This window comes from Trachinotus anak, unplaced genomic scaffold (assembly GCF_046630095.1).
Source record: "Trachinotus anak isolate AG129_WGS33_773 ecotype Australia unplaced genomic scaffold, CSIRO_AGI_Tana_v1 ptg000028l, whole genome shotgun sequence".
In the NCBI taxonomy this organism is placed as follows: domain Eukaryota; kingdom Metazoa; phylum Chordata; class Actinopteri; order Carangiformes; family Carangidae; genus Trachinotus; species Trachinotus anak.
In genome coordinates this window covers 22,696,042-22,721,004 of record NW_027273879.1, presented here as the reverse complement: position 1 = coordinate 22,721,004, position 24,963 = coordinate 22,696,042, and the positions used below count along the sequence as shown (strand labels likewise).

At 40.9% G+C, this 24,963-nt stretch overlaps 1 protein-coding gene across 2 annotated transcripts; it reads right to left on the bottom strand.

The window, feature by feature from the left end:
- Positions 1-681: 681 nt before the first annotated feature.
- On the bottom strand, positions 682-23,658 carry LOC139611648 (stromelysin-3-like). Of its 2 annotated transcripts, XM_071466488.1 has the most exons (9): positions 23,545-23,658; positions 13,632-13,912; positions 10,294-10,437; positions 6,742-6,875; positions 6,381-6,595; positions 6,061-6,265; positions 5,011-5,259; positions 4,745-4,896; positions 682-1,819 (listed from the first exon to the last, which is right to left on the bottom strand). In XM_071466488.1, the coding sequence occupies exons 1-8, from the start codon at positions 23,656-23,658 to the stop codon at positions 4,781-4,783; spliced, it is 1,458 nt and encodes a 485-aa protein (XP_071322589.1). In that variant the 3' UTR covers positions 682-1,819; positions 4,745-4,780. The 2 variants fall into 2 exon arrangements, with proteins under 2 accessions (XP_071322589.1, XP_071322588.1); XM_071466487.1 differs by having other exon boundaries at positions 682-4,896.
- Between the last annotated feature and the right edge of the window lie 1,305 nt (positions 23,659-24,963).

Genomic DNA, 24,963 nt, shown 5'->3' with positions numbered 1-24,963 from the left:
TTGTTACAGACAGTCTACTGAGCCGCTCTGGTTTCCCATCTACTCAGGAACTGCAGGAAGAGGAGGAGCTTCAGTACTCTGAGCCTCACCTCCATTACAGCAAATAAACTACATTGATTACATGTATCATTATTACTAAAGGAGACAGAGGAAGAACGGAACATAAGACACACCGAGCAGAGAGAGCAGGAGAGAGAAGTCATTGCTAACTGCTGAAGAAACTAGCAGGTCTGAATAACACGTAAACAACAGAAACACCAGCACTACAGCAATAAAAGCCCTCTTAAGAAATAAAGGTCAGAGGGGTTTTAATTTGAAACCATTACAGGCAGTGTTGAGTTTGTTTTAACACGTATTGCAGGCACTTTAAAGTGGCTGTCCTCTGTGATGGTGATGTGTTGCATCTAAGTTTACAGACAGCAGCAGCTCTGTGGGTACATACACTCTAAATCAGAAGTGTGGGACACAAGCACCAGTGAAATTTGCTAGATTAGCAATTAGCAGCACCTGTTTGCAGTGTACCCATGGATGTACAGACAAATGTTGGAATTACTCTGATACTGGAGAAAACTTCAAAATCTGATGATTCTAAGGAAAAAAAAATTATATACATGGATATGTATTTGTGATAGTCATCAGAGATCATGTTATCCTCAAGTGTAGGAAAAAATAGTCAAAATGTAGATTTTTTTGGTTTTATTGTAAACAAAATCTTTACAGATTTATTCACATCAGAGATACATGCTCTGACTGGAACAGCTGAATATAAAGGCAAACATCAAAACTCACTGGATGCTGAAGATACATCACAACAGATTTTAAACACTGTCAGGACATGTTGACAAAATCACCACTGGCAGTCAAAGCTATACTGGACTGCTACTGCTGCAGACACATACAGTGTATTTTAAAAGTCATTGCAATCATCAGTGTCCTGCACTGATTTACGACGGTAACACACTGAATACAAAGTGTAATATTCATAAAAATTTACAGTGAGTCCAAGTGAAGCTCTGTCTCACTTCTACGATCAGGACTGAAACACATGATTCATATCAGACCATATTAGACTGTCAGACAACTATAATATGGTTTTTAACTTTCTAAGTCTCATTTGTTTTCTAATGAAGGTACATCAACAGTCAGAGACGTGAAACAAGGCTCTTCAGCAGGTAATAAGGACCGATGTAAGGCTCTATCAAAATGCACTAGAGCAGTTCACTGAATCATGACAAGATCAAATTGTTTGAATTGTGTAATATATGAGGTACAGGGTTACCTTGCTTACACAACCTTAAATAGCACCTTAAGTGTTCGAAGATGTAGAACACAGCTTTATTCAGTGAATTTAGAGAAATAAACTCAACCAAAGTGACCAGAAAGTTGATTTTCAATACTGACTGCTGATGAATATCATAACAGTTTATCTTGCTTCATGTTGTACATTAGACTGGAGGGATTTTGTGAACAAGGATCCATTTCCTTACTCTGTAATCGGTCTGTGGTTGAGGTGAATATAGGAGCTGTCTGGGGGAGACTGGCTACAAAGACTGCTCCACGGTCTGACCTGCATGGTGTTTTTTGTCCAGTGGGTGTGCAAGCAGAAGAGCCTGATGACTCCAATCAAAGGAAACAGAGGAAGCACAAATGAGAAAATAAAGATAAAGGCCAAAGTTTGTAGATATGTCAAGCTGAGCAGAGGTGAGGTGTAGCTGCAGAGACGCTTCTGTCTCTAATGTCAGTCCCATTACAGAAGATAGCCAGTTGAAAATGCGCAAGATGAAAAGTCAGGGGATCACCAAAGATCTTCCAGTTCAACCTGAGGGGAACATGAACATCTGACATTGCCATCCCCCGAGCCATTAAAGAAGCACCACTACAGAGACCTCTGTTCAGTTCCAGGTTTTAGGGCTTTAGCCTTAGCTAAAGCTAAAGCTAAAGCTAAAGCTAAGGCTAAACTGGCAGCTACTACAAATAAGTCCTACGGCTCCACTGGATGAAATGGTTGACAATCATTACATAACGCATGGCAAGAACAATGTGTGTTCAAAGTGAACTTGATGACTAACTTGGTAAGAAAACACTTAAGACCTTGATGATGCTTAATTGTGAAAATTGAGTTTTCATTGCATGGCGTTGCCCTGGCGAATGAAACAGGAAGTTGTTGCTGAGGGACTAGAGACGCTCAAAAACTGGTCAGAAGAGGCAGAAGCTGATATCTGATATGAGTCTCAGGATTCGGTGTGGTAATATCATTTTGTAGGTGGTGCTATGGCTTGATAGTGCTTCTACAACAACGAAGTAGTCCTGGCTGCATGTTTCACTTGGATGTATGAGATTTCTCACTGTGGATGAAGTTTGACTTATAACACAGAATTGCAGATGATTCATCAAAATGGGATTTATTCAAAATTTTTATGTTATTCTTCAGCTTAGAGTTGTAATTCGTGCTAGAAGTAAAGAATCATCGGAGCCTCTGTTTTACATTAACAGCTGCAGGAGCCTGGTGAGCGTACTGAAAAACTATTTTCACATCGTAATTTATCACTATTACTATCATCATTAATGGGCTATGGTCGTTATTGTGTTGTTATTAGTCTGGGTCAGAGGTCCTGAACCTGATGAGTGTGGAGTGGGTGGAGAAGGTATTTTGTTTCTTGGTTGTAACATTGGGGATTTCTTTGCATGTGATACTCCACTGATCAAATGTCACTGTGGGGGATGAAGCCTCCTTCCTGCAGGTCTTAGACTGAGACAGTTGAACCACCTGGATAGTTTTCATTTATGGATTTTGCAGATTCATTCAGAGCTTAACAGCGAAAAATAATTGGAACGCATCGATGAAGGTGTGTTTGTGTCAGTAGTCTTCAACAGTGTTGGGCAGTAATACATCACTTAGTAATACTTGACAGTCATATGATTACATTTTTCAGTTAAAACTACTGTAAAAAAAAAAAAAAAAATACTAGGAGTAATCCAAGTAACAGAAAAAACCCACTGGAAGTGAACATCACAGAAGAGGGATCTCAGAAACTGCAACAAAGATCTTCATCCACTTCAAGAAGCACTAAACTTCCTGTCCCACCACTACATCACTTCTTCTCTGTTGTTTTTGGCAAACCACTATAGAATTTTCTGGAGAATTGTGCCCTCATTTGTGTACATTTTAAAAGTTTTTTCATCAATGCTCAATCCTGCATGGGGAGCCTCCACCAAAAGAAAAGGGATTTAACTCCGGGTAACTTTGGCTACTGGTTGTCACATTTATATAATGTGTGTTCTTAGCTGGCTTGCTAACATTAGCCATGAGTGAGCATAGACAGATCCAGATAGCAAAATAAATCCGGCCCATACTTGGGCCATATACTTGTTTTATTCTGGCCCAGCATGTGCTCTGCTTCACAGCCTGAATCTGGCTCGTACAAAGCATGATTGTCAGATGCTACTTACACATCTGGACCAACTCTGGAGCACACAAGTCTTTGGTGTATGGGCCAGACTCAGGCCGAGTACCAAGGCATGTTGGCCCAGAAGTTTCATTTTGCTGTCTGAGCAGGAATCAGCTGGTTTATTGAGCTGAAGGTGTGTGAACCAGGACGTCTGTAGTGCTGTGTGCAGTCACTGGGGCTAAGCAGTCGATGTAGCGGCTGCTCGTACATCACAATGTCTCGTTTTCTATTTCTACATGTTAAATACAGCACAAGTGAGTGTGGAGGCCTTGGAGACTTTTAAACACACCTTTGACAGTGCTGTGTAAAGTAACAAGTTATGTTACTAATTACTTTTGCTCTTGAGTATTTAGTTAAGTTGTACACACTTTTTCTACAAGTAATATGTAAAAATTCAAGAAACCTGTCCAGCAGAGGTCTTAATGACACTAAGCAGATACATGCAAATGATCTCAGGTTCCTGCTGGTATTTTCCAGGACAAGGAGCCAGGAGGAGGCGGGCTTTGTTCCTCACATTCATGAGTGGTCATTCAGAGCAAATATAATCATATTTGCATTTAGATGTGCTCAAACACATTGTTGAGCATACTGAAACCTTAAAGGGGCTGTTTGAAAGTTTCCTCTGGTGCCAAACGTAGGTTCTTGCTCAGAGCAGGTGGTGGTGATTGTCGCTTGACAAGAGCTTCGGTCATTGTTGTGTTTTCAAGACCAGAAGTTATAATCTGTCCTCTGAGCAGCTATGTCTTCAGGAGAGACTGGAGGCTACAGTGACTTGCTTTTGGAAACTGATGAGACAGTCCAGAGCTAACTGGTTAGCATGCTAACTTCAGTAGAATAAAGGAAGTGATAGAGGCCAGCGTAAACATTGGTGTGCTTTCCACTGTGGAGACAGCTGCTGGTGAGTAAAGGAATTAAGTTTGATACTGAGTACCTGAACCCAGCCTAATAATCCTGCTGGCCCTGCTGACAACAGGAGGCTAAATATTCTTTCTACAACACAACACCACCATTACAATGTTGATTTGAACCTTTCAACTCACAGAGGTCAGTGCAGTTTAAGTGTTCCTCTGAGATCTAGGGTGGAGTTACTGACAATTTTAGGTGTTTGTGTCAGGTTTGGAGACGTTCTTAAACTCATCTCAAACTGACCAAATCATTCCTGGCCCATCCATCCGTCCAACGAAATCCGTTGTTTGCAAAAAAAACCTATTTTGAGTCATCTTAACAAAATACATCAGCTTTAAGTGTATAAATAGCCAGAATGTTATGTTTGGGGAATTAAGGTAAAAATCAACCTGTGAGTTTTTGCAGATATATGTGTAGGAACTTATTTAGGCAGAACAGCCAAAGAAATCCATGCCAACGCTGCGGGGGTAGCCTTCCACCACCTTCTGTGCCACAGGGTCAATCTTCCAATAGTGCGGCCCACTCAGGAAATTGGCATATCCTGGCAGAGGGCGAGAGAAGGCAACGATGGATTTACAGGTCAGAACAATAGACAGGCTTTTACAGAGGCAGAGAAACCTCATTTGAAAATGTAGCTTTTCTATAAATTCCTCACCATATGTGTCCTGAAAGGCTGCATCAATATGACTGGGCACTCCTCCCCACTCATGCATGCTGTGAGGATGGACGTCATCAACTCGATTCTCCTGAGGATTGAAGTTCCAGTAAGAAGTGGACTTGAAGAGGTAGACCTTTTCTTCCCACTTCAAAGCTGCCTGGATATCTGTTACAGGAAGACCAAGCCGCTGCACCGAATCTGGTCCTGTTATCTTCCTCTCAGCATCAAACACCCAGTAGCTGTCACCTGTCACAGTAAAAAGATGGGATAAAACACAACTGTGGTCCTCCTCTCCTTTATCTGCACAATTTGTCATGGACTGCTGTCAATATTCTTTGTAGTCATGTCTCAATTCATGATAAAACATTCACGACTACAATTATATTGCAATACTACAGTGACAATAAGACGAACAAAACGCTATATAGTCATTAATAAATTCAGTTCTTTGCACTATTTGTTATTGAGCCCAGTGTTTTTACAGAGCAGGAGCTGCCATTAGTTGGAATAATATGTCATACTTGTAAAAGTGATGTTTGCTATTTTATCTTCTCTGCATTGAATCTTTTGACAACCTGATCTGGCTCAAAGACCTTAATGAATTTAAAGACAAACCTAATAAAATGTGTGACTCAGATGTTTATCAGATGGCTGGACCACAACAGCAGGGCCAGCCCTGAAAACGTGAACGTCTGTGACCAGTTGACTGACTGACTAAGTGATGAAGTAACATCATTGGTTGGCTGAGTGGACTTATTATCCTATTGGCTGTTGCTTTGGCGCTGCTTCTATTACATTATCAGGGGGCGTGTACACTGCATCCATGACAGTTTTCAACTCCAGTATTTCCTCAGATAGTTCCTTTCTTTATTTCTAATTCCCTCTGAGTTCACACTTAAGGAAACAACTGACATTTGAACTGACACCCTTCAGTTTATACACTTGAAATGACGTTCATATTTTTCAGGATCAGTTTTACACCTACACTTCGAAGTTTTCAGCAGCAAGTACACACAGGTTTGCTTCAGAAAATGTACTGTAACCAACCTCGGAAGAACCAGATGTTGCCAGACTTATCTTCATATGCAGCGTCGATGTGTTCAGGAATGCCTCCCCAGTGGCGTGAAGCCAAGGCTGGATAGCCAGCTTGTAACTGCCCATCACGGATTCGCCAAACATATTGAGACTTAAAGAAGAACAGCTCTCCCCTGATAATAGACACTGCATCAAAGTTGGTCCTGCAGGCATCCGGCTGGGGCACAACGACATACACAGCAGGGATATTTTTGTCTGTGGACTAAAATGTGAAGTTGCAAAACACAAAACTGGTGCTGCTTTGAGGTCCATTCCCAATATTATTGTCATACCATTCCAGTGTCAATCTCATTGGTCTCCGACATCTCGGGTGGTGTGTGCCGTGGGGGGCCATACAGATACTGAATACCCCTCTTGTCATCCTCACCCAGCCGCAGAGGGTAGGAGTCGCTGTAGAATGGACACATCACAGCATCGGGCTCCAGAGAGTGCTGCAGGCCCAGAACATGGCCAAACTCATGAGCCGCCACTTGTAGGAGATCGGTGCCTGAGTGGGACAGCGATGGATAAAGGGACAGGAAGACAAAGATTAGTAGCTGAAATTTCACCTGACTGGTGAAATCCAATGAGGAACTCAGATGAAGCACACTGAGCTGCAGTACAAGAATAACCATTCAAAAAAAAACAACTCACCCACATCGTTGCCTAGTGTCCAATGTTCATCATAGTCAAAGTGGACTTCTCCCTCTCTGTGTGTGCGGGGGAAAAAGGCATGGGCGAGGATTCCTCCAGGACCATCGAACGGTAAAGAGTCCCCGTGCCAGTACCTACACAAGTACTCCTTTTATTGTACACAGGTGCAATAGTAATATCACATGTTCATGTGTGCGTAGCTGTTGGAAATCAAGGTGACAAGATTAGAGACTAAAGATCATAATTTCAAGTTTCTGTGTAAGATGTCAGAATGCCCTCTGTCATCCTAGAGCTATGATGCTACAGTATCTTCTTTCTTTTTACCAAGCACTTAAATGAACAACTCTGTGAAGGTGAAATTGCTAATCTGGACATTATTCCGGTCAGAAGAGACAAACTTTCCTCTGATAGCTGCAGAACATGAACACGAGCAGACTTGCTAGCAGTTAGTGTCAGTATTAAGTGCTTGAAACGAAGCATCACATTTTTTTAACAATTTTTTAAAAAGTCTGTGCCGTTTAACCACTGCAAAAGAAGAAGAGGTCATTAAGAGAACTCCAGTCGAACCACATGGAAAACATGATGGAAGTCTGTCATTCCTGGAGGGAGGTTACAGTCTTTTCATTGCTCCACAGAGACATGATGCTTCCAACTGCCATTATTTTCAGTATCTCCAGTGGAGCTTAAGCTTCAGTGTTCATTTAAGTCATGTATGCCATGATTTGTTCTCTGATTCTCTTTTCATTATTTCTTTGATGCACAAAAAGTCACAAAAAATGTGCCTAAAAGCAGGTAGATGGAAACACACCTACCATGTGGGCTTGAAGAGGCAGAACAGAGTCAGTCACTAGTGACTGAACACTGTCTCTCAGCAGAGTGTTTACTGTGGTACAGCAGCTCTCACCTTTGCTTTAGTCTGAATCATAACTGAAAGCGGCAGAGCTAAGGCAAAGCTACAGTGTTGTGGAGATGAATTATGATAAAAGTAATACTGCACATATGCATCTTCAGTGAACACTGGGCTTGAATTTACAGTACCAGCAGGACTGACCATGGAACTGTGGTCATGTAACTGGACAGACAGACGTATGAGCTCATAAATATCAGGCTGCAACATCATCTGATCTAATTCATATTTCCTTTTTTTTCAAACATTTCCTCATAGAATTTGCAATTGTATGTATAAATACAAGGACAACATATTTACTTTTATTATTTGGAATTTGCAGTGAGGTAAAAATATTGTGTACTTTTAAGCTGTCAGTCAGTCAGTCACAAATATGGAGCATCTTTATCATTTTGTTACATTTTACATTAAAATGTTAAGGACCAGCCTTCTTGACTTAAGATTGTAACAGATTATAACAGCAGTTATGAAAGTGAGTTATGAAAGTAACTTGAACAGGTCAAGACTCAAACTAAAACAGATCTTGGCAGAGTCGTTATGAAACTGTAATGTTGGCACATACAGTGAAACAAGACAGTTGTTATGACATGGAAGTGCCGTAAACCAAATGCCAAAATGACTAATCTGAGCTGATAAAATGTATCTGCAGGCACACTGTTAAAATCCTGCCAGAAAAGTGCTGTGTTGCATTCATTCATGTTTGTAATCTGCTCTTGATCTTGGCTGGGATCCATCTGATTTAGTTTTTCCTGGGTCAGATGGATGGAAAACTCTGCTGCCAACTGTAGGCCTGTATTTACTGTTTTTACAACTGGTTACACACATTTCTCAATACTGAGTTCACACAGTCCTCACAACAGAAGTCGATGTGGACTAATTTGTGAGAACGTTTCAATGCTTTCACATTAAATGCGTTCAGTGACCACATCTTTTAAAATTCTGTTTTCTCACTCAACCTCTGTGTAGCTACAGTCCATTCAGCTCTACACACCAGTCTGACTAACATCACACAAAATCACTCGAAATTAAACTGCAATTTGCTTCATGAAGCGACATCTGGATGGAAATAAAACATGAAAATGCATGAACTTTCATTCCTTGATGACCTCTATGAAAGACTTGTTCCAGGTGAGGAAAGGGGTGGTGTTACTTTTCCTTCCTCCTGTGAGGCCCCTCCCACTGTCTTGGAGGTTGTCCTCGCCAACCTCAGCAGGCAACTGCTGGACATGGGAGGGTCGTCAGCTGATGTAGTTCACCTGGGCCTTCCAGACTGTAAGAGCCCCTGCGCTCACTTGTCATCCCTTGTAGCTGCTGATATCTGTTTATGCTTCAGCAAATACAGCACCTTCACAGCACACATGCCGCTCCCTCCTGCGCTTCTTTCATGGCTAAATTTGTTTATTAGGCTTACCTTTCAGTTGTAATAAACTGTTAGCCTTTAGTTCAACATTTGCGTGAACTCCTTTCTCGTCACATTCACTGAGCCAGTCTGTGACACACCTTACTCTCTGTTCTTCAGCCCCAAAGAGTAACTCTTCCTCATGGAGGTGGAAAGTTTATGATCAGCAGTCACATGATCAGATTTATGATATGATATTTATACTGAATACGTTTAGTTTTGTATTACATTATGGGAATTACTTTTATGTTGTGCAGAAAAATTGTAAAAATAAAGTCCATTGAAGCATGTTGCAGCATTTTTGTTCAAGTGGAGTTTTTATTTATACCAAATAATTAAAAGGACATCAGTGATCCATGTTGTGATGCTGGCTGTTGTTAGTGTTTTAGGTCAGTGTGACACATTTTTCTTTTTGGGAGACAGATGTCAGTGTTCTCGTCCAGGAGTTGATCCTGAGATGTGGATCAAGTGTTTTGGTGTATTAGAGCATTTTGAGATGAACTGTTATGTTGTTAAAGAGAGCTGTGTGAAGAGTTTTGAGAAAGTGAACTCAGTATAACTCCGGTGGTTACTAATTCTCTTTCTCTGATGTGCAACAGCATTTTTATTTTAGATGGTTGTTGATTTCATATGTTCAAGGTCCCATATTTTACACTTTCCTGTGTTTTATTTCAAGTGTTGAAGACGAATATCTGTGGTTTTAAGAACCAAAAACTATTTCACTGTACTTTTACATCTCCTCTCTCAGGCCTCTGGCTGAGGGCGGTCACTGCTTTGTTGTGACATCACAAAGTTCCAGAAATCCTGACAGCTGGTTTTAAGGCTCAGTTTCTGAATACAGGCTGTGTGCATTTCTCTGTGGACTGAGGCTTTGATACTTTCACAGTATTAATATAGAACCTAGACCTGCTTTATAATCACAAACACATGGACATCTGCCTTTAGACTGTGTGGACCTTTAAGTACCTTTAGACTGTATGGACCTTTAATTGCTATAAGATATTTAAAGATACCTCCTGTATTTTTTCAAGCTTTTTCAGAATAACATATCAAAATGTAAGACATTGGGGCAGGTCCTGGTCAATCCTTGTTTCTGATTGGCTATGATGAAAGGGTCTTTTTCTTCACTTTAAATGTAACATGTGTTTCTCCAAAGTTGGCTTTTCAGTTCATTCTGTTGTATCATAGTGTCAAATGGTTCCAATAACCAGCCTGACTGTGTATTGTGCAGTTTGCTGGTTGTTACCTGTTGAAGTCAATAATGATGTCAGCTTTATCAGTGGTGACCTCTCTGAATCTCAGCGGAGTCACTGCACTCCATACGCCGAATGCCTCCTGGAAAACACGCCGCACTTTGCCCTCACTCATCTGCCAGGGGAAACGCACAATCCTATTGGACACACACACACACACACCAATGTACTGTATTAGAGAGCATTCATGAAAAACATGTTTGTACCCTATAACCAAATTCCTGCCGAGGATGCGATGTCAAACTCTGACCATCCATATTGGCTGCCAGGATTTTGTCTCATATCCTGTCCCCTTCCTGCAGCTGGTGGGTTGTATTGAGTGTCAGTAAACTATATGGAGTTTCTTTCCTATCTTTATTCAAGAGTCTTTCTTTCTGCCCCCTCTCTAAGATAGTTGCTGCTTCTGAAATCATCACTACCTGATTGTGGGCGGTTGAACCAGATTAATTCGCTTCCTCCGTCCAGGGCCTTATTCATGTACTTCATATGTTTTCTTAGGGCTTTTGGAGTTAACAGACCAGTGGTGTATTTGTGTTGCTGTAATGGCTCCATATAACATTAGCCTCACACAGACAGTACATTTGTAGATGCTGGCCATTGGACATTGCCGCCATATTGGACCAGCCAATTTACCATAACTCTCAAGACTAGACTGGACGACATAAACTATTCTTTATTGTTAATCTAATATTACTATATTATTAATAATATATTACTACTATGGTATATAGTATAATACATACTACTATAGTATAATAATATACTCATACTACACTATGGTATACTGCTGTATTATCTGTATTATTCTGTATATTGTTGTACTACTACTACATCTCATTTTACACTATATTGCGCTACATATGTAACGAAAAGAATTGTAACAGTTGTCTATGGAGAACACAGTAAAACCAGCCAATAAAATTTGTTGTTGTTGGGTTGAAAATGCCAAAGAATAATCAACCAAATTCCTTCCAACACAGACATGATAGGTACAGTTTTAGATTCAGCAGGACTTACTCTTCCACAGATTTCATTATCTCCTTCACACACAGTGGCTTCAGGTGTTCAGATTTTCTAACTTTGTGCAAACTTTATTGTGTGGTTGATTTAAATGTAAATGGACAACACTGATCACTGATTAATGAGAGACTACAGAGTTCCACCACAGTCTTTCCCAAACCTTAACCAAGTTTTGTGATCAACATAACTAAAATCACAATATTTCTGTAACCTTAACCAACTCACTTTTGTTGCCTAAATTGCTGACGGGACTCAGATGCAAACCCCAGTGTCTGGTGTGACAGTAATGTGCTTTGTATGCCTGCAATACACAGGTAAAAGCAGTTGAGGTCCTGGTAAGTGGTGACCCCTCAGTACAACCCTTTAGGCAGCTATGGTTCAGAAGGTAGAGCTGACTGTCCACTAATCAGAGGGTCAGTGTTCCTCCTGTCTGTGTGTGTATGTATGTTAGAGAATCGCTATATGTGTAGGAAAAAGTGCTGATGGTGAGGTGTTTGTGCTGCTGTGACAGGAAAACGCTTGTGTCAAACAACCTCCAGGGAAGTTATGTTATGTTCTTGGACACAGAGGTAACACTAAACTGGGATACAGCAGGTGATGTAGTGCTCACTGTGTTCTCCATAAGCTCTACACAACTGACTGTTGTGTAAAATGTGAGTTGAGACTGAAGCTCTGCTGACAGACCTACACCAGTGATGTTCTCAGCTGAGGAAGAACATTAAGCTGACTTGTACCACACACATATTGTTCTTGCCTCATGCTAATGTTGGTTAACTATCTCATCCACTGGAGCCACAGGCCTTGTTGTCTGTGGTTGTGTTCACAGAGGAGCCCAGCTGAGGCTAAAGTACTGAAACCTGGAAGTCTCTTCTGATGTCTGCTTGTTGTCTCCTTGATGCCTTCAGTCTTGCTCTGGCGGTGTTGTATGCTTCCTTGTCACCTTTGCCCACTCACAGCTTCACACAGCTGCTACCATGACTCTTGGTCTTGTATTGTTGTTGCTCTTGTTGTTGCTTTAGATTGCTAGTTTGGACATATTTGAAAATGTCCCTGTACGTCACTTTTTGTAACTCGTTCAAGGGGAAAAGTATTGGAATTTGCATTAATCAGCCTGGCTCCTTTGCTGCTGAATGCTCCATTCTGTTCACTGGCTGCTGAGTTTGTCTGCCTGCTGTTTCAAGCAGGGCTTAGTTTACAGTGGGTTTATCAGGGTTTTTTAAAAAAATTGAAAACAGCTGCCTGCTGCTGCAAAGCAGTGCTGAGAACACTGAACCAAGTACAGTAAAGTTCTGCGATGTGAAACTACAACAATGAGCGGAATGACAATGAGCTGAGGGGAACTGCAGAGAGGTGATACATCTCTGTTCGTTTACCTTTACCATCAACCCCTATGTCACTGTCCATATAAGAGTAGTTTTGTTTTAGCTTTGATTGAAGATCTAATCCCGTGAGCTGAACGCCTGACTGAGAGGCTGTGACTGCAGTTTATTCTACCTTGCTTGTTGTACATTTGATAGTAGGCAGTTTCACAAAGTGCCTGCTCTCTCACACAGACACTGTACATGCTCAGTACACCATCAGAGAGTCTGTTTCTCAGCCTGTCAGAGCAACAGTCTGTGTACAGTACTGTCAACACAGAGAACTGCAGTGCTGACTTGTAGAGCTCTGTTTTTGTCACACAACACACTAAACTAACTATAATAATAACTAAGCTGTGTCGCTTTTAATTCCAGGGTGATTCCAAGTTTCATGAGGCAACTACAACTCGGCCTATTTTGCTGCTTTGACAAATTGAATCTACACCACAAGCCCTCAAGTTTGTGGTGTAGAAGCTAAAATGTAAACACATTCTCCTGTGAGGCACTATTAGCTCGCCATCTCCACCCCCCTCCCATCCTGGTTTTCAGAGGTCCATACCAAAGTAAGCCATCTGCTTTGTTTTGAAGTCCTCTCAGATAAACTGGGTTTGTTTTTCTGGAGGTCATGAAACCTTCAAGACAAATTACAAGGAAGGGCTGTCTATTAGCTGTAATGGAGAAGGCAAGACAGTCAGACTTTTATAGGCTGAGGTCCACAGAGCTCTTTTATCTTGTACTCTGTAATAATCTTAATTTAAATTGAGTAATTATATTGGAAACAAACAGTTCCACTGACTCAATAAACCTGATTTAACTTGTGAGAAAGAAAAAGAGACCACTTTTCTACATATATAATCTGTGCATGCAGTGTAATGTGTGCAATCATGATTAAAAGACAGTGACAACAACTGAATAACTCATGTTCTTACAAACAGAATGTTTGTGTTTCTTACTTGTAAGTGAGGTCAGTCTTTTCCCAGCGCCCTCCAAACAGCGCAAACCGTTTCCTGCGCTGCTGTCGACTCAGGCCTCCGTTCTTCTTCAGGTTGTAGTACGACAGGTCAACCTTTGTTAAGGCGGGGTAGTCTGGGACTCCACAGCGGGGGCGTTTCCAGAACTCTGTGTCATTTTTGGATGCTGGTGCAGACTTCCAATGGTACTCTTCATTTAGTGTGTCGTGCTCATGTCGGCCCCTCTTCTTCAGGGCGACGTGACTATTGTTGTGAGACCATCCCTACAAACACAGGCGTAGTCATGAACTTTATTAGCAATAAAAAATACCAATAAATAATATCTATTTTCCAACTCAGCATTTCAACGTGAATTATTATGCTGATGATATCATCTTCTACGTCATCAGCTCTATCACAGACTAGACCTTCTCCAGGTTAAAGCAAGTGGCAACAATCCAATGATGTCACCGATTGGTTTGTGAGCTGCCGTTTTGAAGCCTCCAATTTGTAATTTGTCCATCACCATCTTGGTTTTTTGAAACCAGTAGAAACCATATTTGGAGGAGAAGGTGGAGCTGAGGAGGAGTTGGGGTGGATCGGACCTGCTCTGTCCTCTATCCTGATTGTCAGGCAGGTCGCAGTGTGTGGCACAGTCTGTCGATCACATGGTAACCATGCTTTACCCTGCTTTCTTGTCTATTTTCCTCTAAATGGAGCATAATTTAAAAACTGTTGTATCATGTTGTATTGAAGAAGACTTGAAACTAGAGACTGAGACCATAAACTCATTAGGAAAACATTTACTGAGGTAATAAATCAGTGAGAAGTAGAGACATTTTCACATAGACTTCAATACAATCAGACTTCTTTTCACAACCAGTGAACCAGTGGTCATTAGATAGAATGCAGCTTTAAGGGTCTTCAGCATTGAGTCTACCTCCATTTTTATATACAGTTGTATTTTCCAGGAAAATACAAAGATGATCAGACAGAGCAAAATCAGTGGAAAGATGATCCAAGACCCTCTTTGATAAATAAATCTAAGGTTGGTTGTGGATGAGTCAAGAGACATGGTGAGTCAGTTCAAAAGTTTCAAGTCAGTTATTAAATTCTTCGGCATTGTCATCATTTAGGTCAACATGAATGTTGACACCTACTGATATAGACAGACATATTACATGGAGACTATGGACTGCAGTTCAGCAAAGTCATCAAAGACACCTTTTGGGTCTGTTTAGAATCAGGAGGAGTAAGATCTTCAAACGATGAGAAGTCTCCAGATGAAACCTGCCACATGTCTGAAAACACAACAGCTCCTCCTCCTTTCTAATCAGCTGTGAGGGCATCAATGAAGTTAAAATCTGGGGATTTCAGTGAGGGAGATTAGATCTAATTCATCACTAATAATCAGGTCATTGATTAGGAAAGACTTGTTGACTTGACTTGATGATCTTCGATTTAGCAGCGCAGCTTTTATGCTTTTAGTGACAGGTGCAGGGAAACAATAGGCTGTTGGGGAACAGCTTCATGTGTTTACAGAACGTGAGTTCTGCCTGTTCAGTCCACAGGAACTGAGGAAGATTCCTGCACACTAAGCCCCAGCTGGTCCTGGGAACAGTCGGGGTTGGTGGGTGTTATGGCTGCAACTATTGTGTAAAAAAATGGAAAAGGAGGAGGTTGCGGGGGAATATGGGGAGAGAAAATGGGAGTAGGATGGGGATAAGTAAGGTCCCAGCAATGAGCAATCAACTTTATCAACTGGTAAGTGAACTCCAAGAGGCAGGGAAGAGGGAGAGGTGATTGACCTGGGTGGGGTTCGGTGCATTGAAGAGGTGGTTGTTGGTAACGGGGGATGTAACATCTGCTTCCTCTTTGCTCTGATGTCTCTAATGAATAAAGGCGGGAAGTTGCACTCCTTCAGGGTTTCTGCTGCATTGTGTTGTGTCTTTCTCTTGTTTAGATTCCTCTTGGCTCTTGTCCTTGGCAGAGGGAACAGATGGGTGATGCAGGAGGATAAATAGGTTGTAGATGAACAATTTTACTCGTGACTTGTTGAGACAAACTTATCAAGACATCTGCCCTTAAGAGATGTCTGCCATTCCAGAAAAAAATGTGAAATTATCACTAGATGGACATTACAATGCAGTTGAAAGCCTGCCTCACTGGTCTCTGTGTGCAGTGTAGTTTTTCACAGCTAGATGTGCAGCCACAATATGTAGGATTCTTCCTGTCATGTCAGAGGCAATATCCTCAAAAGAAGAGAGTATTTTGGTGCCCAGTCATTAGCTTTTCCTGAAGCCTTTCTGACTTATTTTCTGATCTACCCTTCTCTGTGAGGATGAGAGGTTATCCAGGTCATCAGACAGAGATCCAGAGTCCTGCAGTAGTGGAGCAAATCTGTTGTCAAGTTGCACGTTCGTTTTTTGGGGAGGTTTGTTGCTAGTTCTTGCTTTCGCAGCTGTCCACAGTTGTGTCATTGAAGAGGATGGTAATGCAGGCACGCTGGTTTTATCACAAATCTTAGGGCGTTGAGTTCTGCTTTCCACTTTTGAATTTTGCTGGGAGTTGAGGGTACAGTCAGCCAAGATGGTGACAGTAGAGCAGCTCACTCTGAGCTTCAAAACCTCTCTTCAGAAACCTGTGGGTGACATCACAGAGGCTACGTCCATCTTTATTCACAGTCTATAGTTTAGTCTGTTCCTCCCTTTCCTCAGGGAAATGATTTACTCTTAGGCTTTGCTCTTATTTCCAGGGACAACTGCCACTTGTATTGTAAATTTATTATATGGCTTTATTATATGGCTCACAGCCCTCCTTTTTCCTTTCCATGGTAAAGTGGTGTCAGTCACTTACAGTCCATTTACCTCCACGCTCACTTTCAGCTCTGCAGTCTTCTGAATTAGATTTGTATCATTATAAGAGCTGCAGTTCACAGATTCATCTGATGACATGAGTTGATGAGGGTCTCAGTGCTCCGCTGGGTGGCTCCTTACACACTGAAGTCAGCTGCTTGCTGACTTTGTTTGGTTTCTGTTTTGCTGATATGACTGTTTGAAGTCAGCACCGTCAGCTGTCCTATTAGATTATGATTGTTGGTACAGTTCAGGTTCAGAGCTGCTGAGTGGGCTGTTTTAATAACAGAAGACAACAAGCTGGGCCGGTATGCTACAGTACCCGAGATCCACCATGACAGTGGAAATGAATAGAGAACAGTCATGGGACTGCTGCTTCCTTGTCCTGTCTTACTGTTTCTCACATTACTGAGATAAAACTGAGTAGTTATTAAAAAGGTTCATTTTTCAGACAAGAACCAACAAAAACATGGACACAAAACATGGAAATTGATATGCTGAGTCATTCTGTGTTTTCATCAGACATCAGGCCGCCAATAGTTTCAGAGCTTTGAGCTACTGTAATGTAGCACTTGTCAGATTGAACTTAAGATATATGAATCTAGACTGGAAAAGTCCCACAACCACTAATCTGTCAGCCCAGACAAACACCTGCACTCTTTGTTCTGTGAAACTAATGGAGAAACAAACAGGATCATTTTGACTTAACAGATAAAAAGTCACATTAATCTCAATCATGTGAGTTCCCTCCACACAGTGTACAGAGTAAATAAAGAGTCTGATTCATTGATTAATTGTCCTTCATTATTGGTAAAGCAAATATCAATGAGAATACCTTTACGCTTAAGCAAAGCTTCAAAAGTGCTCTGATGTGAAACGATTATGGCTCAATATTTGTTCAAATACAAAACCAAGAAGAAGAACCAAATCCAGCTGAGGTGGTTTACTACTTACAGATGGGAAACAAGTGGATCAAATTTAAAATCAAGCCCAGTTCTCAAAGCAGTCAAAAGTCCATACATAGATACAGTATAGTCATCATGATATATACTGCACATTCATTATACGCCTATTCAAAGATAATGCAGCTGGCGCCTCCCCTCACGTGCACTGGCTGTAAATAAAGATGGACGTAGCCTCTGTGACGTCACCCACAGGTTTCTGAAGAGTGGTTTCGAAGCTCAGAGTGAGCTGCTCCACCGTCGCCATCTTGGCAGTGCTTGACTCCACCTAACTCCCAGCTAATCGAAAAATGGGCAATCAGGTGGGGTGTGGGTGGAGCTGAGACTTCGGTGCATGCTGGTTTGAAGCATATGCTCACGCACCTGTCACTCACTCAACCCTCAATTACACATAACTTTAGCTACAGAGACCAAAACAGTTTCTGTACCAGGCTGTAAACATGTTTCTTTCTGCTGTAAAGTTGGACATTTGAACATGGGAGTCTCTGGGGACTGACTCACTGCTGGAGCCAGACTGGTGACCGAAAAGTGACGAGACAGGCCAGGAGTGGCTGGTTAGCACGCTAACTTCAGAGTAGGGTAAGAATAAACATTGGTGTTTCTTTCTACCTCAGTTGTTGGTAAGTTAAAGAATTTAGTTCCATGCTGAACAGCTGTTAATGCTAACTTTGGCTATGTAGCAACAGCAAAACCAACAAATAGCTCCACTGATTTTACTCATGAAGTTCAGTTTACTCATCAGGGTTAGCCCTACTCAGCCTGTGTAAACATCCGTATAATGTCCTTAGTGGCTCTGAAGGAAGTTTTCCAAAGCTCCAAAAAATAAACCTGAACATGTCATCAAGGTTATTATCTCATTTTGGGCTTAGGACTTTTTGGACATTTTTGACATTTGACAGTTGAGTTTCAAGTTTGAAAAGTCAGCATTTAGGGAGTGAGGGCCTAATATAAAACCCTACTGAGCTGCAGTACTGTGAAGGGAGTGAAGGATCCAGTGCTTATCTGTGTAGCACAATACATGTAGTATTGTGCTACAAAGATAAGTTCAGTACCCCTTTAAATAATAATTACAAGTCTTTACAATTCCATACGTAGTGTTATTCTTTTATTTTTTTTTAGCTAAAAGGTTGAGGTTGAAGTTGTAAAAATGTTTTCCTTCTTCATGACATCACACAGATCACATTTTTGTATTTGCTCATTGCAACACTTTAATGACGCTATGTGATGTTTACATTGACTGAAGGTTTCAGTGGCTGCACCAGGTCATCAAATAATAATAATTTGATACTCATTCTTTGTTATGTTTATATGAAATAATCATTATTATTATGATTATTTGTATAATTATAAACTATAAAGAAACATTTTCTTGATTTGTCTGTAAAATCTTAAAATTGTAAAATAATATTCAATGAGCCCACGTGAGATTTTCAGATTGCTTGTTTTGTATTGTTTACTATCATGTCTGACAAAGAAAAGCAGCAAGTCTTTTGTTGCAGAGGTGAACACCTGGCTGTGGAGGTGGGCATGGTTGGCATCCAGCTGCAGGAGAAAGAGAGGTTTAGCTGGCTCATGAGATCAGTGCCTGGTGAGTTGATTGGACAGCTGGTGCTTTCTGACTAATCACACTCTTTACGTGCAGTAGCATGCTGGACCTCTGATGATTGCCACACACACAGAGAAAGACGACCACACTGGCCCATCGGATGCTGTTTGTTGAACTGTGTTGCTGGACGGAAAAGTGACTGGTCTGCATGGGCTGGAGAAGCCGAACAACCAGAGAAGCTACTCTGGCATCTTTGCATGAAAAATGACTGAAACTATTAATCAATTATTAAAATATTTACCAATGAAACTAATTTTTTCCGATCTAAAAGGATTTTTAAACTGAAGCTAAAATAAACATGATAAATGAATAATGCCTGTGCAACATGAGTACATAAGAACGGAGCCAGTGGTGGGTCTGGCAGGGTTTGAAGAGGTTTTAACCACTTCAACACAACTGAAGCCACAGGCTCAGCTGAACTGACAAGCAGCTCAGTTTAAGTTGAGTGACAGAACGAAGGCAAGGAGCAAGTTTCATTTAGAAAGCACAAACACACTGATCGAAACAAAGCTTGGTGTATGCGAGGGGAATCCTGGAGATGGAGGCAACATGTCACCACACGATAGTGCGGTTGCTGTGTCTCGCCCAAACTGACGTGCCTGAGCATCGACCCAAATTAAGTCCTGAGCCCGACTACACAGGGGAGCATTGTTGTTTTATCTAATAGGTGGCATCTGTTACAGTGTAGAGTCTTTCTTGATGTCACTCAAACATGTAAATACAGTGTGTGGATGCAGGTAGGAACACGCACATGACTAAAAACTGCACCACACACACACACACGCATACACGCACACGCACACAAACACACACACACACACACACACACACACACACACACACACACACATATTCCACAAACCCCCATAAAGCTTCACAGCATCACACTCATGAGCAGATGTCTGGAAAGTCCCTGTTCAGTCATGACATCAGGTCGTCTGCACCATCACACAGGCAGGGTGTTATGAAACCTTTCTGAGGATGCTGATCTGACATTAGTGGGAATGACTAACCTCACAACTCGCAATAATAAAAAGTGGGCAGGATCTGATTTGACTCCGTAAACCACCACATGTGTGATGTGATAAGATCTGCTCCCACAGACATCTTCTGGCTTAGAAAAAGTCCAAACTTGAGATAAACGATGCAAATGGTGGAGGAAATCTCTTAAGGGTAAATATTTAACCACAGAAAGTCCCAGATGTTTGCAGGCGTTCAATGTTTTGCACACAAACTAGCTGATTATGCCAAGTGGAGGGAATGTTTGCAACATAAAGGGGCTCAGTATGAATGGAGACGAGAGACTGATCCTGCACAGTAAACATCTCTCACTAAACCTCTTTAGGTACATGCTCCATCACAGATTTGAACTTTTCTACATAAAATACAGCTGGCAGTGGTGTAAGGACTGTTCTTATCCTTCACTAAATGTTCCTTAAGTGGATATAATGGCCATTTTAGACAGTAAAACTGATTTTATGGACTAAAGGCTGGTGGATTTTACTTTCCATTTTTACCAAAGTTGAAGTTTCTTGTTGGAGCAGCACGTAACAGCACAACCAGAAGACATCTGACCGTCTAGGTTTCATAGTTTTGTAGACTATATCTATTATTTTAATGGCATTTGATGACTGTTTCAACATACAGCAAACCAGTTCTACAGGTGCTCCTGGACAGATGTTTTGGGCAAAGGCATCATTTACATACATCACAGTGTGATTCACAGGTTAATGCTTGTGTACTTCCACCAGATCTGTTTATACTTTTGGGTAGTTTAGTTCAGTGGTTCGCAACCTAAGGGTCAGGCCCTTCTAAAGGCTCACAACATAAAAAAACTAAACCTAAGCAGTGAAAATGTTTGAAAGCAGTATTGCTATACTGCCTGCCAACCCGCCTCAGACAATGTGCGTCCTGTCTGGCCGAAATTACAAATGGTACCTAGAGTACCTGGTCTGCCCTGGCAAAATGTGCAGAAATATTTTTGGGTCTGGAAATGGTAGGCTGAATGTTTTGTATGTATGTCAACACCAACTTAAAATGCTGAGTTGAACAGTTGGACAAAAAGTTGATTTCACTGCAGACTTGAAATGATGAGGCTTTTAAAGGAGCAGAATCAGTAGGGTCTTTAATCAGACCCTCACTTCATCCTAAATGCTGAATTTTCAAGCTTTAAACTCAATTGTCAAACGTGAGTTGTCAAATGTCAAAAATGTCAAGTCCTAAACCCCAAATCAGATAGTAACCCTGATGACATCATCTGGGTTATTTTTTGGAGCTTTGGAAAACTCCCTTCAAAAACAAAATAAGACATATGAATGTTCTCACAGGCTTAGTAGGACTAAACCTGATGAGTAAACTAAACTTAAAATCGTTGGAGTGGCTCTTAAAAGGAGCAATATGTAAGTTTTGCTACTGCTACATAGCTAGCATTAGCATTAACAGCTGTTTACTTATCAAACTCCATTCTTTCACTCACAAAAATTTGTTGTACAGTATATTGCCAACTGTAGCTGATTTTATAGTCTATGTTAGCCTATATTATACAATAACCAATATAGGTAGCAAGGCAATAATCAGCATATTGATCATGCTAATATTCCATCCATCCTCTTAGATTTGGGGATGAAGGTTAAAATAGTTATTTATTTTATAATACATAAATAATAGCCTCCATTATTAATATAACAATGCACATTTTATAACTTCTCCATAAATAACCATATCAATCTATCCTGTATAATTCATAAACCTAGCCTACTCATTTAAATATTTTTTTTATATCTTAGGAAATTTAATATCCAAATGTAATCCAATCTAATGAGTTATAACAGTACTGGTTGTACACAGAAACTCAACCAAATAATTAATTGTACATCAGTATTAGGCTACATTTTTGTTACCCTTGATATTTTTGTTATTTTGGTTTATAAGTACATGAAAGAGTTTGAATCATATGTACAGTATGTATACATGAAAGTTTATTTGCCATAATGGAGCTCAAGGCTGCAAATTCCAGTACTTCATATGATGGACACCCCTGACCAAGCCGCACATCCCACAGCCCCAACCCCCCACAATATATCTCACTCCAAAGTTAGCAGCCAAAACTTACAAAACAGTCCTCACAGTTAAATTATTATTTCCTCTCTACAAGTATTAAAGTCAGTTTCACTCTAACAAATTAGTTTCTCTACTATTGATTACTTAAATTTTTAAAGCTTTTTAGGTACAATTTCATATTAACTATAACTACAATAAATGTAATAGAGAAAAAAGTACAGTATTTTCCTCAGAAATGTGGTGGAGTACAAGAACTAAGTTGCAGAAAATGGAAGCATAAGTACAGTATTAGTGTAAATGTACTTTGTTACTTCCCATTACTGACAGAATATGCTGATAAACACATTCATGTACACCAGACCAGCACAGTGAACATTAACATTAATCATTCACTGCCAGTTATGAGGTGCTGGTTTAATTCCCACACACAACGTAATGACAGGGTCTGAGTGCATGTTAGGAAGATTAATCTGTCAACAACAAGACTGATCACTATCAATCTTACAATCAAGCATCAAGGATCTTATAATGAATAACAATGCTTGATACTGTGGCAGTGTCGACCTGTTTGGCAGGGCTGCTTGTTTCCTGCAGACACTCAGAGTGATGTACGAACAAAAGCCTCAGTGGGGTTATTCAGTCACCCAGTGCCTGTTCGCCTCTCTCTCTCTCTCTCTCTCTGCTGTTTTCTCCTTTTCCCCTGAGTCAGCAAACAAGCTCTTTTTTAACCTCCACCACTTGCCAGACAACTTGCCTCTGCCTGCATAATCTGACTCTCAGTCATGCTGTTGACAGCTACACCGGAAAGCAGGCATGCCATCCACCAAGCTGCACATAGTTTGAAACACAATACATATACACATATACACATACAGTATAATGACATAACATGCATACTACTTTACTGTTTTTCCCCCTGCAGTGTGAGGAACTTTTCATTCTAGTCAATCTCAAAAAAAGAATCCTTTCCAAGGGTTTACAATAATTTCAGCTGGCAGATATTTCATGCTGGTATATCTGACCTGTTAATAAGTTGACCATCACAAGCTTTCAGTGAGCACACTTATCTTTAATGACATGATATCTCAACCATATGTTGAAGAACAAAAGCATTTATAGTAAGAGACCTTTGAAATGGTATGAAACTGACAATGGAGTCTGTGATTTTGGCTTTAAATACAACCCAAAGTGGAGCATCATTTCATTTAACTACGTAAGGTTTTACAGTCTGGGTTTTGTTGAGAAACAAGTCATAAACAGTGCAGCTGCTTCTAGTTGGTTTTACTGACTGGAAACTGCAATTCATTATTTCATTCACATGCAGCTCTTCTCTGTTTCTGTCAACACGCAGAGCATCTTCTATTGTTCCTAACTGCTCAACACCATTGTAGCCCCCACCTTTCCCCTCATGCAGAAGCTTCTGTTGGACTCACCTGTAGCTGCCTGGACCTGCTGCTGGTCCTCCGCTCGTGTAGCGGCAGAGAATGGACGCAGAGGAAAAGCTGCAAAGGCAAGATGCTGCCGCAAAACACGACAGTCCGCATCATCTCGTCCCACACACAGGGAGGCTCGGTGCTGGCGGAGCGGGCAGGGGGAGGACGAGGCTGTGAGAGGAATGAATGACTGCGGGGATCCTCTTCTAACCACACTTTCACGAGCTCCCAGCTTCCGGCTGCACACGTGATTTAACCCGTTTCACTCCGAAGGCACAGCGACGGAAGAGCTGCTGAACTCTGCTGTAGATGAGAGGCACAGCGCGCATTACGCAGTGACAGTCAGGGCCAGTGGAGTGTTCACAGTCCTCACAGCATCTTACTTGTTTAACTAAGGCTGTCAAATACATGTGTGGAGTAGGAAGTACCATATTCCCTCTCATGTTGCATTTGGCTGAAACATGATCACTCCATACTTCATTTTTAAAGTAAACTTAGGTAAAGTTCAATACATTTCGCAAGTATACTTCATGTAGTATACTAATGTCAATGTACTAGTAGTATACTTGTAAGTCTACTATTTCAATACTTCCTGGAACTAAATTGGCCCATTTTAATTTACAAAAGTATACTTGTAAGTATATTTTAACTGTAAGAGTAGTAAACTTTGATTACAACTGGTTTACATCTAAGTTTTATTTTGTACTGCAAGTATACTGCAAACTAAACTTGTAGGTAGGAACACTAGTTATATACTTCAAGCCCACTTTTAGTTTATGTGAGTATACTTTGAAGTGTGCCATAAGCAAACTTATAACTGACATTGAGTGAGGGTGGGGTACACCCTGGACAAGTGGTCAGTCTATCACAGGGATGACAAACAACCACTCACACTCACACTCACACCTATGGGCACTTAAGAATCACCAGGTAACCTAATGTGCATGTCTTTGGACTGTGGGAGGAAGCTGGAGAACCCAGAATCTGGAGGGAACCCGTGGGGGCAGGGAGAACTCCACACAGAAAAGCCCCAGGCCCCGGGTTCGAAGCCAGAACCTTCTTGCTGTGAGGTGACAGTGCTTACCACGGCACCACCAGCTGATGAAAGTTATCAATTAATTTGAAATATATCTTTAACTGTACTTTAAGTAGACTTGTAGTTAACACATATGTACACTAGCAGTGGACCACACATAAAAATGTACATACATACAATGCATACTTTGGTTTAAGAACATATTTGTAAGTCAAGATTTTCAAACAAATATTGTATTGGATGCCAAAATATGAGAACATAGCAATGGCAACTCAAATTGGCACTCAAAACAAAACACAGAAGACACAGTAAAACAGTAAATCAGTGGATATTAGATTTTGTGTCTAAACTTACTTATGGGGCAAGAGTACTTGAATATACTT